At 40.2% G+C, this 16,296-nt stretch overlaps 1 protein-coding gene across 4 annotated transcripts in view; it reads right to left on the bottom strand.

Moving 5' to 3' along the window:
* The window catches only part of ANKFY1 (ankyrin repeat and FYVE domain containing 1), a 75,688-nt gene that overhangs the window by 28,683 nt on the left and 30,709 nt on the right, over positions 1-16,296 (bottom strand). For all 4 annotated transcript variants that reach the window (XM_057536295.1, XM_007177419.3, XM_057536296.1 and 1 more), the window contains exons 4-10: positions 14,777-14,912; positions 10,461-10,584; positions 9,188-9,337; positions 7,730-7,895; positions 3,160-3,364; positions 1,811-1,879; positions 1,388-1,587 (exon numbers count right to left, since the gene is read on the bottom strand). In XM_057536295.1, coding sequence (XP_057392278.1) covers positions 1,388-1,587; positions 1,811-1,879; positions 3,160-3,364; positions 7,730-7,895; positions 9,188-9,337; positions 10,461-10,584; positions 14,777-14,912 — 1,050 coding nt within the window. The remainder of the gene's footprint in view (positions 1-1,387; positions 1,588-1,810; positions 1,880-3,159; positions 3,365-7,729; positions 7,896-9,187; positions 9,338-10,460; positions 10,585-14,776; positions 14,913-16,296) is intronic.

Here is a 16,296-nt window from a genome sequence, read left to right as displayed (position 1 = left end):
ATCAAGGCAGGGGCCCCAAAATGTACTAGTGGTAGTCACTGTACTCCTCACGGCGATGCACTCGGTCCAAAAAATAACCAGTTTCACTGACGGTGGCCCTTGATAAAGCAGTAGAAATTACTAACTTTAATAAACCTCAACATTGAGTACATGTCTTTAAAATTCTGTGTGACAAAATAAGAAGTACGCATAAAGTAAATAAAGTATGTTACATCTGTTGTGTAGCAAATTACACAAGTTGTCTCAAAGGAAAGCACTTGTGCCATTGTTACACTGCAAGCTGAACTAACAGTTTTTTCATGGAACACCATTTTTACTTGAAAGAATGACTGATTAACAAACTATGGTTATTCAAACCTGACTATTTGACAGACAATTTCTTAAAAAGTAAGCCTGTCTCTGTAAGAAAAACAACTGGCAATATTTCCACCAAATGATAAAATTTGATCTTGCAGGTGAAATATTAGAATTTTGGAAAACTTTTGTCTGCAACTGTAAGTTTAACAGCTTCTCAATACTGAAAGACTTTTCCAATGAGATCAGTGGTGATATTAATAAATGTGATTCTAAAATAAATGAACATTTTGAAGATCTGCATAACTCAGTGAAACAAGATTTTCCAAATGACTAAGGCATGATGTTACAAAATCACACATGAAGAAATCCATTCAAAGCACACACAGACCATGGATTTTATATAACAGAGTACAAAAAGTTCATTGACATAGTTTCAGATTCCATATTGCAACTAACCTTAAAAAAATTATCCCTTGATAAATTCTGCTCGCTGTAGTATCAAAGAAATATATCCACAATTGTCTGAAAAGGCTCTGAAAATATGCGTCGTTTTCCAACTACATCAGTGTGTGAGGGTATTTTCTTTAACCAAAACAACGTATCTCAAAAGATTGAATACAGATGCAGATACTAGAAACCAGTCACTCTTCCAACTAAATTTTGTTCTGAAAGTTATTCTTCATAAAAAATGTTATATGTCAACATAAAATGGTTTGTTATTTTTATTAATTAATACATCTTTTAAAAATTTCTCAGTTTTAATTTCTAATATGGTAAATACCAAAGATATCCACTTAAACAAAAGCTCTTTGGGACATAATTTTTAAGAGGGTGAAAAGAGTTCTGAGTCCAGAAAGACTGAAATTCACTGCATTAAATAAATAGAAGTGTTTCAGCTTAACGGACTTATCGAGTCTGGCTAGATTTTTGGAAGCACAAGATCGGGCTTTTTACTATGGTTAAAATTACGTAGAAAATAATTCTCATAATAGCATGCCATTCAGTTTTTAAATTTTTGGCAAAAACACTGACACAATATTTCATGGGGTCTCCAGACTTGAGCATCAGCTCTTAGGGGTCTGTGTTTTACCTGTTATTGTATCAGGTGCATTGGTGTTGCTGCCACGCTGAATGAGTCTGGCTGCAAAGCTATTTTCATCAAATGAAGTCCCATTTACCACAGGGGGGTCTTCAAAGGGATTTACGGACTGGTCGGAAGACACAGTGATGTACTGCACGGCAAGCCACAGAGCTGTGCTGCCCTCACGGTCTTTCAGCTCTAAATCTAATCTGGAATGAGGAAGCAATGTGAATAGCAAGTATAATCATCTTCTGACACTCTGTACTGTCAACAGCCTCATTCTTTATCTTTGTACTTTATGAATGACAATTTTTTATTTTACTTTTACTTACTAAAATGGATAATGCTAAAAGACATTTTAAGAGAATTATTTTTCACTCACAATCCCACCCTCACAACTGCTTTTGCATTTCTCCATGTCTCCCTACGTACTGTTTACACTGCAGCAACTGGTTGAACACGTATTCATTCCTGGCCATGATGGACAAGTGTAAGGGAGACCTACAGGACGAAGAAGAAGAAGAGGTGTCAATTCAGGATGGGCCCAGTTCAGGACCACTCACAGCAGGAGGCAACTAGAATCCACAAGAAATTCCCCATTTCTGCCAGGGTTTCTTTTTCTATCCTGACAAACAGTCTTCCAAAACCATGACCAAGTATCAAAGGATGAAAATGGATCTGATTATATGTTACAATTTATTCAGTAGCCAAAAGAACAAGAATCAATAAAAGGAAGAGATATAAAATACTCTTCAATTAAATACTGACCCTCATTGAATGTATACGTACTCACGTTTTTAAAACAAATAAAACAGTAGTTTCTGCCATAGGTATGCCTACTTTCCCCTACCTATCCTCCACAATTCTGAAAAGAAATTTTTTTCTTCCCATAATTCTCTGTTATACTCAAACACACTATGAGTGGCAACGGTAGGAATTGAGTAACCACTCTTCACTGCTTTTATTTAGCCCTCATGTGCCCTGAGGAAGACAGCCACCACAGAGCACAGGGACTCCCAGGCTGGTATCTACCTCAGAGGTACAGAATGCCAGAATTTATCACACTTGGGGGAAAAAAATTAAGGAATCGCCAGAAGAAAAAAAAGAATGCAATTATTTTGGGAAATAAGGTAATTATGACATTATACTGAGTTCATGGAGATCCACCGTATTTAAGTACCTTACCCATCACACAAATCTAGTTTCCTATTCTGACGACCTCACAGTTATTTTTTGAGAGGGTTTTTTAAAGGTACAAAATACTGAGCTGCTATGATAAGAAGTGGGTCCCCCTAGTGTTGGTGATTCAGGTGGCTTAACTCCCTTCAATGCCTCACACACTGCTGTCCCAGAGATAAGCAGCCCGTTCTCAGATTCTAAACCACAAGGAATCCTCAACCAAATATTTCTGGGAAGGGGCAAAAGAAACACGACAACTACTGTCAGTACGCTGTGGAAGAAGATGGCAAGCTGTGAGGACAGAGCTGTCTAAAGCGGAGGTATTTACAAGAAGGTGGAAATGGAGTTTTGCGGAGATGGCAGAAACTGCTTCAAGATCCAAGGACCTCAGTCACCCAGGATGGAAATGGTTTCCCCAAGTGCCTCTGGCCTTAGTCGTCTCTCTCATTTACAAAACCAATCGATGTTTGTAACTTCCATAGAATTCAGAGCGAATAATGCTGAACTAAAAAACAGGAGGTCCCCACCTGCCAGTTATGTGCCACCGTAAAATAACACTCCGGGAACTGCGCTCAGAGCAGGTGATCCGCTCCCCGACTTACCTGCCCTTGCTGTCCTGCACGTTGGGGTTGGCGCCAGCCTGCAGGAGGGCCTCTGCAATCTGTGCCATCTCGGACATCACATCTGCTGAGTGTTTTTTTGAACTGTACGATGCTACAAGGTGCAACGGTGTCTCCTGGGCACCCAACGTAGCAGCATTGACAAGGGCCCCGTTCTTAATGAGGAAAGTGGCAGCAAAGAGATCTCCTTGAAAAGAAACAATAGAAGAAATGGTCACATATGACAACACCCAGGGCAAGCTTTGCTGACCAATGCTTCCTCAAAAAGGTACCAGTCAGTAACTGTAGACAAAGAAGATCTCATCATTGAGATCACGGACTTACATACTCAAATTCAACTGATTACCTGTAGTCATCTGTCCTGACCCCTCGCTTCAATATCACTTCACAATTTTAAGTATACCAGGCTTCTATCCTTCGAAGGTCATTAACTCTCATAAAGGGTTCCGAGATTCCTCCACAACACAATTTATCTCCCTCTCTCATTCTTGACCACAGTCTGTACCTAAGCAATACTTACCTCTAACCTGCTATACGTGCAGTGGCTCTTACACAGGCACTTATGAGAAGTTTTCCTTTATATCTTGCAATATCGTTTCATCTTCTTCAACTATACTTTTGCTGTCTGAATATCGAGAACGGGGCTTAGGATTTCAGGAGTGGCAAAGCTCTCAAGTCTGTTAGCTGTATTCCTGTATTATTCATCTGAATGATATGAGTTTCATCTAGTCTTCAGTAGACATGGAATTTCAAAATCAACTGGTTTTCAATATTTCCCATCCGCTCCATTCTTTCTTCCAAGGGACCATCTTGCTGGAGAGTGTGAGCTCTGGCACTGAGGTGGCTAGGCCACCACAGGCCCCTCATATTCTGATTGGTCCATGTCTGATTTATTTTTGTATCTACCACTGTCTTATACAAAACAGGCACCAGGGACATGTTTGGGAAGAAAATGGATTGACTGGTTGAAGTTATAAGGTTCCACTTTAACAGACTGGCTCTAATTCCAATCAATTATGATTTTGGGTAACTTAAGAGTTCTCTAACCAGACCCTTCTGAAATCTTTTCATTCTTCTGTCCCTGATTTTTTTCTTGGGGGGTAGGGGAAGATACAATCTTTACCAGCATCGTGTGCAAAGGACCAAAGCTTAGATTTCTTTACAGAAAGATGTCGGTAGAGCTCTGAAAGCAGCAGGTAACATGCATATCAGGAATTAGCCTGGATCAGACCTTTGCTGTCCATATGTACACAGACATACTAGGGTTCTCAGTAGGGCCCTAATGTGTAATATGAACAAACCCCACAGAGATTCAGTCTAGGAGAGAATATGTAAAAACAATACATTAGCAATAGAATAAAATATCCTAGAGAAAGCCACTTACATTCTGGAAGTGGAAAGAAAATTTAGAATTATGAGGACAGAGAGCCTTAAAATGACAAATCTGATAAATAACGTACTGGGGGACAGGTGAAATGTGGTTTCATTATCTGTAAGCTTGGCATATATTCCAAACTAAGTAGTAAACAGATAGTAAAGCTAAAATATGTCAATGAAAAGCTTGTAATACACTATACACACAGAAGATAAACTGGGCAATAGTGCACACAGAAATAAGGGTACAGATCAATGGTTGGATTCAGATGGATGGCATAATAAAAAAACTTTTTATATCTTAAGCCCTCTTAAAAAGAATCATAGCTTTTAGATTACTTTATTCATAAGCGCCGAAGTTTTTTTTTTTAACTTACACATATATACATACATACAATATACGCACCCTACACAAGAAGTTATTTAGGAATTATTGGCAACTGAAAACTGATGATGTTTTACATTAACAGAAAGTCAGCCCATGGATCTACAACCTAGAGGAAATAGACAACTGACATCAAAAAAGCAGAACCAAGGGAGGGAATAGAAAATGCCAAAAACACCATTTATAAAGTTTCTGTCAATAAGAAAACTTCTAATACATTTTAGAACGACTTCCATCAAAAACCGTTAAAACAAAAACTGTTTGGTGCTTAACAGTTCCAATTACTTCATCACTTCACTCCCTGAAATTGCCAAGTAAATGTATAATGACTTGTCCACATAAAAATATTCCTAACAATGTAGTTAATGTTTAAAAAAAATCCACACACAATTTTTCTTTCAACAAAGCTCCCTGACCGAAGTTTCATTCAGGGACCAGGCAGTAACTTTCATTATTTAATTAACAAAAGCTGTATCTCATGCTGCTCCAGTTGGTGGCATCATCTGCAAACCTCCTACAAACAATTAGATAGGAGCATGCTGCTTAAGAGACCCACTGATTGATGTTGATCATCAAGGAAAATAAGCACAAGAAGATTGTTTTAAAAAGCAAGGATTCATCTTCTTGCCCAGATCCAGCTAATCAGAGGAGATGGCATCCCTCTGGTCACATGTATATCTCCTGTGGACTCACTCACAGACGCACTCTCGAAACAAACTGATGGGTACACTTGGTTATTAGGAGGATTAGTGACTCTTCTGGTTAGAGATTCTAATGTGTGTCCACAACCAGACCTAAACCTCATATACTAAGGATCTTCACTCATATTACAATGAACTTAAAGTAAGGTTAACAGTTAAATTTTAGGTATATTACTCAATTTAATCATTTGGGCAGGTCAACAGACTGACAGCTCAAGGTGAAGAAGCAAAGGTGAAAAAAATTCCTACAGAAATTGAAGCTGGTCGTGGCACTGCAACACAGGGGCAAGGTAAGAGCTGCAGGCTGACCCAACCACATGGTAGTCACTGGGCTACGTGTGCTACTAACCTGTCTCTCAGTCTCCCAACAACCAGTAAAGCAGAAATGATTCCCACCTTACAGGTGAGGAAAAGGAGACTCAAGAATGGTTAAGTGACTTGTCCAAGGCCACAGAATAAGTGGATGAGCCAGGATTCCCATCTTGGTACATCCAGGCTCCAATGCCAATACTCCGTGCTCCACACCAGGCCACACTGCCACGTTCAACAATCAAGTTTACCATGCCCACACTGCAGGCCACATGCTTGCAAGCAACTAATAAATTCAGAGCAGAAGATTAAATCATCTGCAAATAAGCACCAAAAATGCACCACCAATTCTTGGCAATTCTTGTAACTAAGCAATCATCAAAATATTTAATAACCCATCAAAGATGTTTTTTCATCATACATAAGAATTTAAGTCCTTAAGAGGAAAGAGACATAATTCTGAGATTGTTTTTTTAGTAACAAGTTTACTTGTTTCCAAAATAAACATTTCAGACACTAAACAGTATGGGAAAGAATAGTTCCTGGTATGGTGGAAACTTTCCCCACTGAACACACACCCAGTGCTCAGCATCCAATGGCGTTGCACAGCGTGGAGTGGTGCTTGGGAAAAATGCATCTGCTCTTGACACTGACATACTCTAAGGATTTCCTTCCCCATGATGAACAAAATTTTCCTCTCCATCAGCCAGCATGCTTAACACTCTAACACATGACCTAGAGGGATATTTATATTAAAACCTATGCCCAAAAAGGGCAAAGCCACAGCTGCAACAGGACCTTACTTGAAGTAACTACATTCCACCAACTAGGAGCAACTTGTGAATGGTAAAAGTGTAGCAGAGATAATAACGGTATAATAATGCACAACTGGAAGGTTAAACATACATGATCAAGATATGGGGAAACCATTACACGTACTCTGTTTCTGATGTCCACACGTAAACAAAAAAGTGGCCACAGTCAAGTACTTCAATCAAGTCATCTATCCCTCTACAAAATGAAGGCTTTGAGACATCTGAAAGGTTTCATTCCATACTGGAACTCTACCCCTATATAGCTTCTCACTCTGTCAAAAAAATGACTACTGCAAAGTACAGTCAGGCAGGATCCATTTGGGACTTAAGAATTACTAAGGCCATGGGAAAAACAAAAGACTAGTACTTGTTTCCCTTTAATTCAATAAGGTGAAAATGCTTTGATCGTAATTCTATCACTTACATAGCTTCCCACTACTAATGACAATGTACTCAAACAGAGCTACAATTTCAAATAACTTCCCAAGAACAAAATGAAACTTCATCACTTTGTCATGATCTATGACAAGTCTATTATGTAAAAGTGAAAACTCTTGAATCCAAGAATATGTTTAAATATTCGTGTTCTTGATACTTTCCCTCTCTTACAGCAACTGATACAAGTAAAGTCTTCCTAGCACAATTTCTGGAGAAAGTGATGTACTGAATAAGCAAATAACACATCAATTGCTTACAAGTAAAAGGTACTTTTTCTATAAGTACCATCTTTCTGCCTTCTTCTGGGGGTCCTGCTGACACTCTGAAGAGCCTAACCAACAAGGCATAAGGCAATAGCTCTTCCATCTCTCTTCTGACCCACTGATCACAAATTCTAAATCATGTAGCCTGCAAGTACAGACTCAAGAAGCCTTTGAGAATCTGTGGAACAGGGTCAGAGAGTCTTCAAAAGTTACCTGGATAAAAGTAAAATTGCCCACCGGAAAAATATAATATACGCTTCTTCCTACCTCTTTGGATGCCTTTATGTAACAAGCTCCAGCCATTCTTGCCCACCATGTCCACGTCAGCTTTGTGACTAACCAGAGTGGTGGCGATACTCTCTAGTCGTCGTGAAAGGGCTAGATCTAAAGCAAGATCTCCGTTATGATCCAACTCATTCAGCTTCCCAGGGAGCTGCGCAGAGAAATTTGTAAATCAGCACCCATCCAGTAGAGAATACAACTGAATCTCTCACACCTTGACTCTTAAAAATCATCTCACACAAATGTCAAATTTTAGTCCTATAACTTACTCTAGCTTACTCTCCAAATTCAACTGAATTCACAAACTTCTCTCAGGCCTCCTCAGGGCTCACGCCTTTCAGGCAGCCCAGGACTAACGGGGATCACAGAGCAGGTGCAAACACCATGGAAGACAGTACAAGGGGGAAATGCAGACAATGCTGTAGGAACACAAGTGTCAGGACAGAGGTTCAGAGAGCCTGATGGGAAACAGCTCACATTTTCACAAAAGACTGTGGCTTAACTATCTAATTCCTCCTAGCAGTTTAATGCCTCCCCCACACCCTGGACACCCAGGATAAAACACACGACACAGCCATCTGCCCAGAGCAGCTACATTTCTTCTAAGGCGGTGCGGTAGCAGAAGAACAGCCCCCAAAGATGTCCACGTCCTACTCCCCCGAACCTGTGACTATGTCACCTCACACAATGAAAGGCACTTGGTAGATGTGATTATGGTTAAGGACCCTGAGATGGGGAGAGTGTCCCTGGACTATCCAGGAGGGCCCAATCTATCTAATCCCATGAGTCCTTAAAAGTGAAAGAGGGAAGCAGAAGAGTAGGTCAGACAGTTGTGTCACGAGAAAGACTTGATTTGCCGCTATTGGCTTTGAAGACAGAGGAAGGGGGCCACGGGCTAAGGAAATGTGGTGGCCTCTAGAAGCTGAGAATGGCCCTGACTCAGCTGACAGCCAGAAGAAAATGGCGATTGTTGGTCCTATAATCACAAGGAACTGAATTCTGCCAACAATCCAAACAAGCAGGCTTCCCTAGAGCCTCCGGAAAGGAACACAGCCTGCCAACACCCTGACTTCTAGATGGGTGATGCCTGTACTGGACTTCCAAGCTACAAAACTATAAGATAATAAATTTGTGTTGTTTTAAGCCACTAGGTTTGTGGTAATTTCTTACAGTAGCAAAAGAGAAACTAAGGCAGATTTTGGTACCTGGAAGTTAAGTACTGCTGTAACAACTATCTAAAAATGTGGACATGTCTTTGGAAGTGGGCAATGGGCAGAGGCTGGAAGAATACTGAGAAACATGACAGGAAAAGCTCAGACTGCCTCGAACAAACTACTAGTAGAAATATGCACATTAAAGACTGTGCCAGCAATGGCTCAGAGAACGTGAGGAGCGTTGTAGAGAAGAACAAGAGAAGTATAGTTTGGGGAAAAGGTATAGTACCTGTGAATCCATTTCAATTAGATAAAGGAAGACCACATCTTCTCTCTCCACTTTGATAGCTTTATGTAATGGGTACTCAGTCTTGGATTTGATCATTTTGTATAACAACTGAGCACTCATGCTGCTGAAGTCCTCCTTTCGTAAGTCATCCTAAGGATTAAAAAGACAGTGAAAAGCAGAACAGATTCAACATATCAACAATAACGGCAACTGACATTTCTTAAGAAGCCCTTGGAATGTGTCTGGCCCTATTTTAAAGGGCTTAACATTTCCCAACTCACTTAATCCTCACGAAAACCCTATGAGGTAGGTACTATTATTATCCCCATTCACAGAGGAAGAAAGTAAAGCATAGAGAGGCTAATTAATGTGCCCAGCTCGCACACTGAGTGAACGGCCAAGCCGGGATCTGGAGCCCAGAGGCCCGCCTGCCGAGCGAGGACCCCTCACCACAGCACTGCCCTGCCTCTGGGCGAGACGGCACGGCACGGGCAACGCGGACACTCCACAGGGACGGAGTCACAAGGAGCCCTGCCCGCGAGAAGAGTCCTGCCCCTCAACCCCAGAAGGGTGACAGTTACAGAATTAATCAGAACTTCCACAAACAATTCAGTCCACTGAGTCACCACCGCTCTCTACTGCTGCAGATTTCTAAGTTTCTACCTGCTTTAGCAGAAAGGTTACCGTTCCTGTTTCAATTCTTTAAAATCCAGTTCTTTAAGACACCTTTTCTCATAATGCTGTGGAGTACCGAACAATTTGCAGAAACTAGGTTATAAACATAGCCCTAGCCATGATTTTCTGAAAAATGCAAAACAGACAAAGAAGTGCAAAACCTGTCTTTACGATGAAAGCTACCTAAGAAGGGCATATGTACATTTAACAACGCCTTCCACACGACGAGAAGGCAGGGAAAGCCCGGAAGGGGTGCTGCCGAGCTCGGCAGGCCTGCTGGCCCTACAGCAGCACCCGCTCCCGGGGCTCAGCCGCCACTCCTGCAGATGGAGGGTAAAGCGGGCCTGCGTCCCTCCGCTCCAAGCCTGCTTCTTGACCTGAGCTATCTTCTGCTCCTCTACTCCGAAATCAGAACTATGAGACTTTTAGAGCCCAAAAGAATCTCACAGATCATCTAATGCGACTACTTAGCCTTCAATTTTGTTATAAAAGGAAATGAGGGGCCAGAGAGGTATCTTTCTGTGGAACCAGGTCCCAAGCCCCAGTCTTCTGACTTCCAGTGAAGGTGCTTTTCCACACCTCTCAGTCTCACACTCACCCAATGACTTGCAATAATTTCTGCACAGTAGTTCATCAGCGTGCTGGCATTCAGTTCCTCCGCAGTCTGATAGAAGCGGATACAGTTCCTGACGTTCACCAGGGACATCACACCCTTCTCACATCTACGAGACAATTTTAATGATCAACAGTATTATTAGGACCAATTTATTCACAAACAAACAAACCAAAGCAATAATCTGGGTACTGCCTGGCCATGTCCAATAGCACTAAAGTGTAAGGTTTAAGCAAAGCAGCTACGAATGAATTGCAGCTGAGTTACTATATTTTACAAGTACTGGAAGTTCATTATTATATTGCTCATTCTGGTCAGAACCAAAATAATCTGTAAATAAATATGTTAAGCATAACCCCCAACTGCCTTGAAAGTAATCACGTGAAACTCGGTAATCATACCACACAGGCAACTGTAATATCAAACACGCAATGCATCAAGTTCAGTTCTTTGATATTTAATTGCAGGGGACACGTTCGCAGTTCCCACTAGCACAACTCTATCATGCAACCAGTGTGGCTTAGAAATCACTTCAAATATGAGGCTCTATGCCTCAATAAGTGAACACCTCCTTAAAAGTCTTCCCCAAATGGTGATCTATATGGTATGTGAATTGTAACTCAATAAAGCTGATTTTAGAAAGCCCACTTTAAAAATCTATCATGTATAGAAACAACTGAGTTAAGAGTCAAACTATAGTATACCAGACAGAGAAGAACTGGCTACAACGGATGTCCCATAGAGCCTGGTAATAACATGACAACAACAGCAACAATAACAAGACTCTCACAATCACTAAGAGAGCCCCAACTACGTCAGGGAAGAGAGGGCTGCACGCAGGCCTCTGGTAGCACAAAGCAGGCACACGCATGTCCTAGCCTAGAAGATGTAGCACTGGGAAGGCCCACACTTCCACTGCCCCAGAATTCCTGGAAACCTTGGTGGGCCTCCACAGCACAGGGCCCGGGGGAAGGAGGCAGGTGACACGGCCCTCCCATCTCCTTTGCCTGAACATCTCCCTACAAATCAGGTTCACCTCCAAGGGCAGTCGAGAGGCCTAAAGTGGCGTCAGGTATTCCCCGACACCCCACCGCTGCTTCTATCCCCAGCTCCCACAAAAACCATGTTCTGATCACAAGGGCAGCACACAGTGCTGAACGCAAAGTGAACCGTGAGGTAAGAAAGACCTGAGTTGAGGCCCACGGAATTTGAGGGGCCAAACTACATGAGCTCCCTGTGACCCCACCTCCTCCCCTGTGAGACATTACTCTATCTCAGAGGTTCAGGGGATCTCTGTGTGTTTTCCAAGATAAAGGAAAACTATGTAAGCCTTGCACAGTCTGAGGTACATAGGAGGTATGCTTGCTTGCAAGCTGAGGTCCTTCTCAAGGAAGCTGCATAATTTAATAACTAATACGAATGGGTTTCAGTACTACTATAAATAAGAATAACTGATTGGCGAGCGGATAACTCCCAATTCTAACAGGTGAGGTTTGGATACCAAGTGGAGAGTGGGAGATGGGGGAGGAAAGGAGGAAAGTCATGAGAAAGACCTGGGAAGAAGGGGGAACAAACTTTCTAAACCCCACAAATGAGACCTTAGGCTAGGAGCAAGAATAATCGTGGAGTCATTTCTCCATCTGGCAGTAAATGCAGGCACCCATTTTATTCCAAGACCTGTGCTTAAGTGCTTTGTTTTTAAGCTACACAGCTTGGTGTGAAGAAGCATCTCCCCCAGGGCACTTTTAAATCAAATTGTCACAATATCTAAATAAGTTACTATAATAATGAATAACAATGTTCTATTTCTGAGCCTCTGCTGTCTGTACCACTAGTTTCCCCAAACTATTAGCAGACTGACAGCAATGTTTGAAGTCATTCTGACCCAGGCTATGAAATCAGAGCATTCCAGGAGAAAAGTCCTCTTTTCAGGTATGTGAAACTTTTACCACTTTTACAATGACAAATATCCTAATATCCTAAAACATGGTGTGATCTCAGGGAGTACTGACTTTACAAAGCATTTTTACAGACAAATGCTGAGAGTCTGAAAATTCCATTCCCCTCCTTACTACTGCCAAAATACACTGCATCAAGATACTCAACTATGTTTCATGAAGACAGATGTTTTGTTACAACTGGCAGACACTTCATTTTCACTAAATTCTAGGATCCCCAGAGTGCCATTCACTATTTGGATAGCCTATAAATAGTAACTGACATGATTTACACAACTGAAGAACATGTAATTATATCTAAAAACTCATAGATTCTCAGTTCGTATCTTCTCTTTGAAAAGTAGCAACGCAGACTAACTTTCCTCTAAAGGGATTTTGTTGCTGTTAATACACGTTTTTAATTTTAGAGTACAAAAAGGACACAGATGCACAAAAACGATAAACCTAATTTTTAAAGTACAAAGTCAAGCATATACTCAAGCGTCCCACAAACTCCTGTCTAGTTTTTTATCAATCCCGTGTGTGAATATAAGGCAGAAAAATTACTGAAAGAATGAACAACAAAAAGTTAACAGTGGTTGAATTACAGACGATTTCCTTTTTTTTTTTATATCATTCTATACTTTCTAAATACCATACACTGAACATGTAGTTAATAATCAGGAAAAATTATATAAACTGTCAGTTGTTAGCATACACTATTAATTCTCTCCTTTTTTAAGAGTATTTTCCTGATAATGCTTATGCCCAAAACTTCCTTTTCATCAAACTGGTGATAGCATTCCCAAACCACCAAGATCCCTACATTACAAAAATGAGCAACACGGGCTTCACATTTAACTGCACACATTTGTGTTGGGGCCCTTTCACTTACTATTTCAAATGTGTAATTTCTCCTGCAGGCAGCAGTGGGCGCTCTGTGACCTTTCAAAAGCCAACAATTGAACCCGCTACTGGGTCTCTTCCATCCCAGCCCTTAACAAAGCCATGACAGATAAACTTAATGCCCACATCCAACAATACAACATTGAGCATCTGGTAATGTTGACAGTTATGAAGCCTAATCAGTCAATAAACAACAAACATTCTAATTAAAGAATCCATTACACAGATTACAATTATCTAAACTACTCCAAACTGCAGGGCACTTTTATCAAAGCAATTTAATTTACAAGCAAGTTTGACAAGGTCAATGGGAGAAAGCTCAGGAAATCTGGGGGGGGGGGGAAAGTAGATATAAATCACACTCAATCTAATTAAAATCATTCTCATTTCACTCTCAGATGATTCAAAAACTCACCCAAAGAAAGGCCCTGACAGTAAAGTTATCTTTGCTAACCTAATACTATATGTACCTACAAACCTTAGACCTGCTTGTTTGGTTTTTTTTTACTTATTGGATTTAGGTATTAAAATGCACTCAAGCCCACATCAATCACAGATAGTCAGGAGTAACCTGTGTACTTGACTCATGTGGGGCACAGTGGGCCATCTCAGGGGAAACATCAGCTTCATAATGAAAACAGAACAAGCAGCTCTAGTAGCAAGGTCTCTCTTGACTCACTGAGGGCAACACAACAAGTGGAATGCCTCTTGATAGCTGAAACTACCTCTCCACCCACCCAGGAAAAAAGCCATTCCTTCACGCACGCAGAATACAAATGATTACTAGGTGACATAAAAAGACGCTCCATCTACCAAGCTGACTACCAAGGGCCACATCTCCAACAAAAACTCAAGGGCATTTTGCTTGATACCGTCTGGTGAACGTTTTGTTTTCTGTTGTTATAAAGGCCAACTCGGGAGGGCAACAGAGAAAATGCAATATAAAAAACATAGGAGGCTATCTCCTTGGAACCTAAAAAGCAGTTAACAAATGAAGTGAGACCTCAGAAACACTATGAAACTTACTGAAGCAGATTCTCATGTACTAATTTAGTCATTAATGTGTTTCTAACAAAAGAATACGACCAAGAACTCCTTCTAAGTAGATATATCAGAAAGTAGAACAAAATGTCAAAGGAAATGGTATAGGAGGGAAAAGTTGAGGCGTTGGACACTGGATTATATTATTTCACATTCAGTTCATCAGTTCACACAGCTATGTAATCTCAGGTAATAAACCAGTGAAAGAAAAGAGAATACCTAAAAGCTTTGGCAAAATTTAGCTTACAAGATAACACGAAGCAAGGGAGATAAAATTCTCTCCCCACTATTGCGTTTAAAAGAACACCTTGCAAAAGTTATTTACATTAGCAGAAGCAGCTGTTTTCCCAGAGCTTGGCATAATTAAAGCTCAGCCACCACCATCTGAGGTGCTTGAATATATCTGCTGTGACTTGCCTCTCCCTAAGGAGCTGTAGCTGAAACCGATTAGCTAGTTTCATCAGCTCGGTCAGGAACACATCATCTTCTCTGAACTCCAACTCATCCGTATAGATCCAGCGAAGCATTGTCATGGTCACCTCAGGGTTAGCATCTGGTTAAAGAAAGAAAGTAGAAAAACTTTGAAAACAAAGCACAGATGACATACTCAGGCCTTCCTGAGGACCCCTAAAAGTTGAGGATAATAAACTAAATTCTGGTAGACCCCACTTAAAGAAGTATCACACAGCCATTAAAAATGGTAATTAAGCATTTTGGGTACCATCTGACTCCAGAAAAGTGTTAAAAGTTCTGCACGGGGCAGTAGGTGGGGGAAATGAACCTATTAAAGATATAAGTCAAATAAACTGGGGGAAACTATTTTAAACATACGGCAAAGAGTTTGCATTCTAATAAAAAGATCTTACAAATAAAAATGAGAAGACGGACACTCAATGGAAATATCAGCAATGGATATAAATAGGTAATTCACAAAGATAAATAAAATGGCCAATAAACCTTACTGATAACTAAATATAAACTTAAACTAGAATACTTTTTTTGTTTCTCAGACCAGCAGATTCTTAAAAGTGCATAACCTTTTTTTTTTTCCTTTGGCTGTGCTGCAGTGGAAGCAGAGAGTCTTAACCACTGGATTGCCAGGCAAGTGCATAACCTTTGACACAGCAATCATACATATAGATTATTATCCTAAGAAAATAACTAAGCAAATACAGAGAAACATAAGATAGTCAATGCAGTATTATTTTTAATAATGAAAAATTGGAGCAAAACTCTTAAGAGAACTAATTAAATAAATTAGAGTATAAACTGGAAAATGTTGCATCAATTAAAATTATTTAGATCTATATTCAACATAAAAAGATATTCACTACATAGCAAGTAAAAAAACTACATAACTAAAAATACATGTATTAAATGATTTCACTTTTTGTTAAATATATTTGTCTGTGTATATATGTGTGTGTATACACATACAAACACACACACACACACACACATAGTTTCGTGTCTGTCTTCCATCCAAGTACTAACCAAGTCCGACCCTACTTAGCTTCCAAGTTCAGACAAAATCGAAGACATTCTGGGTGGTATGACCACAGAGAGATTGTCCATCTGTCTGTCTGTCTATCTATTGAGAGACTGGAAAGATATACACTAAAAGTATCGACCTGGAGGAATTTGTAACTAATTTTTCTTTTAGCTTCTTTTCTCCCTGATTTTTATTTAATGAACATGCATTAGTTGTGTAGTTTTTTTAAGTTAAAATGCTTTACAGTAACTCGGGGAAATGCTTGAGATGAAAATCATAATGTAAAATATCTAAATTATGATTTCAACTAAAATCAACTCTTGGCTAATCAGAAAAAGGTCAGTGATGGTCAGAGGATCACTCAAAAAATCATGGTCTACACACCAACAGTTCTCAACTGTGGTCCTGGGCTAACAGAATCAGCATCATCTGGGAACGTGTTAGA

This window comes from Balaenoptera acutorostrata, chromosome 20 (genome assembly GCF_949987535.1).
Source record: "Balaenoptera acutorostrata chromosome 20, mBalAcu1.1, whole genome shotgun sequence".
NCBI classification, from domain to species: domain Eukaryota; kingdom Metazoa; phylum Chordata; class Mammalia; order Artiodactyla; family Balaenopteridae; genus Balaenoptera; species Balaenoptera acutorostrata.
Note: the sequence above shows the minus strand (reverse complement) of the source record. Positions and strands in the feature narration are given on the sequence as shown.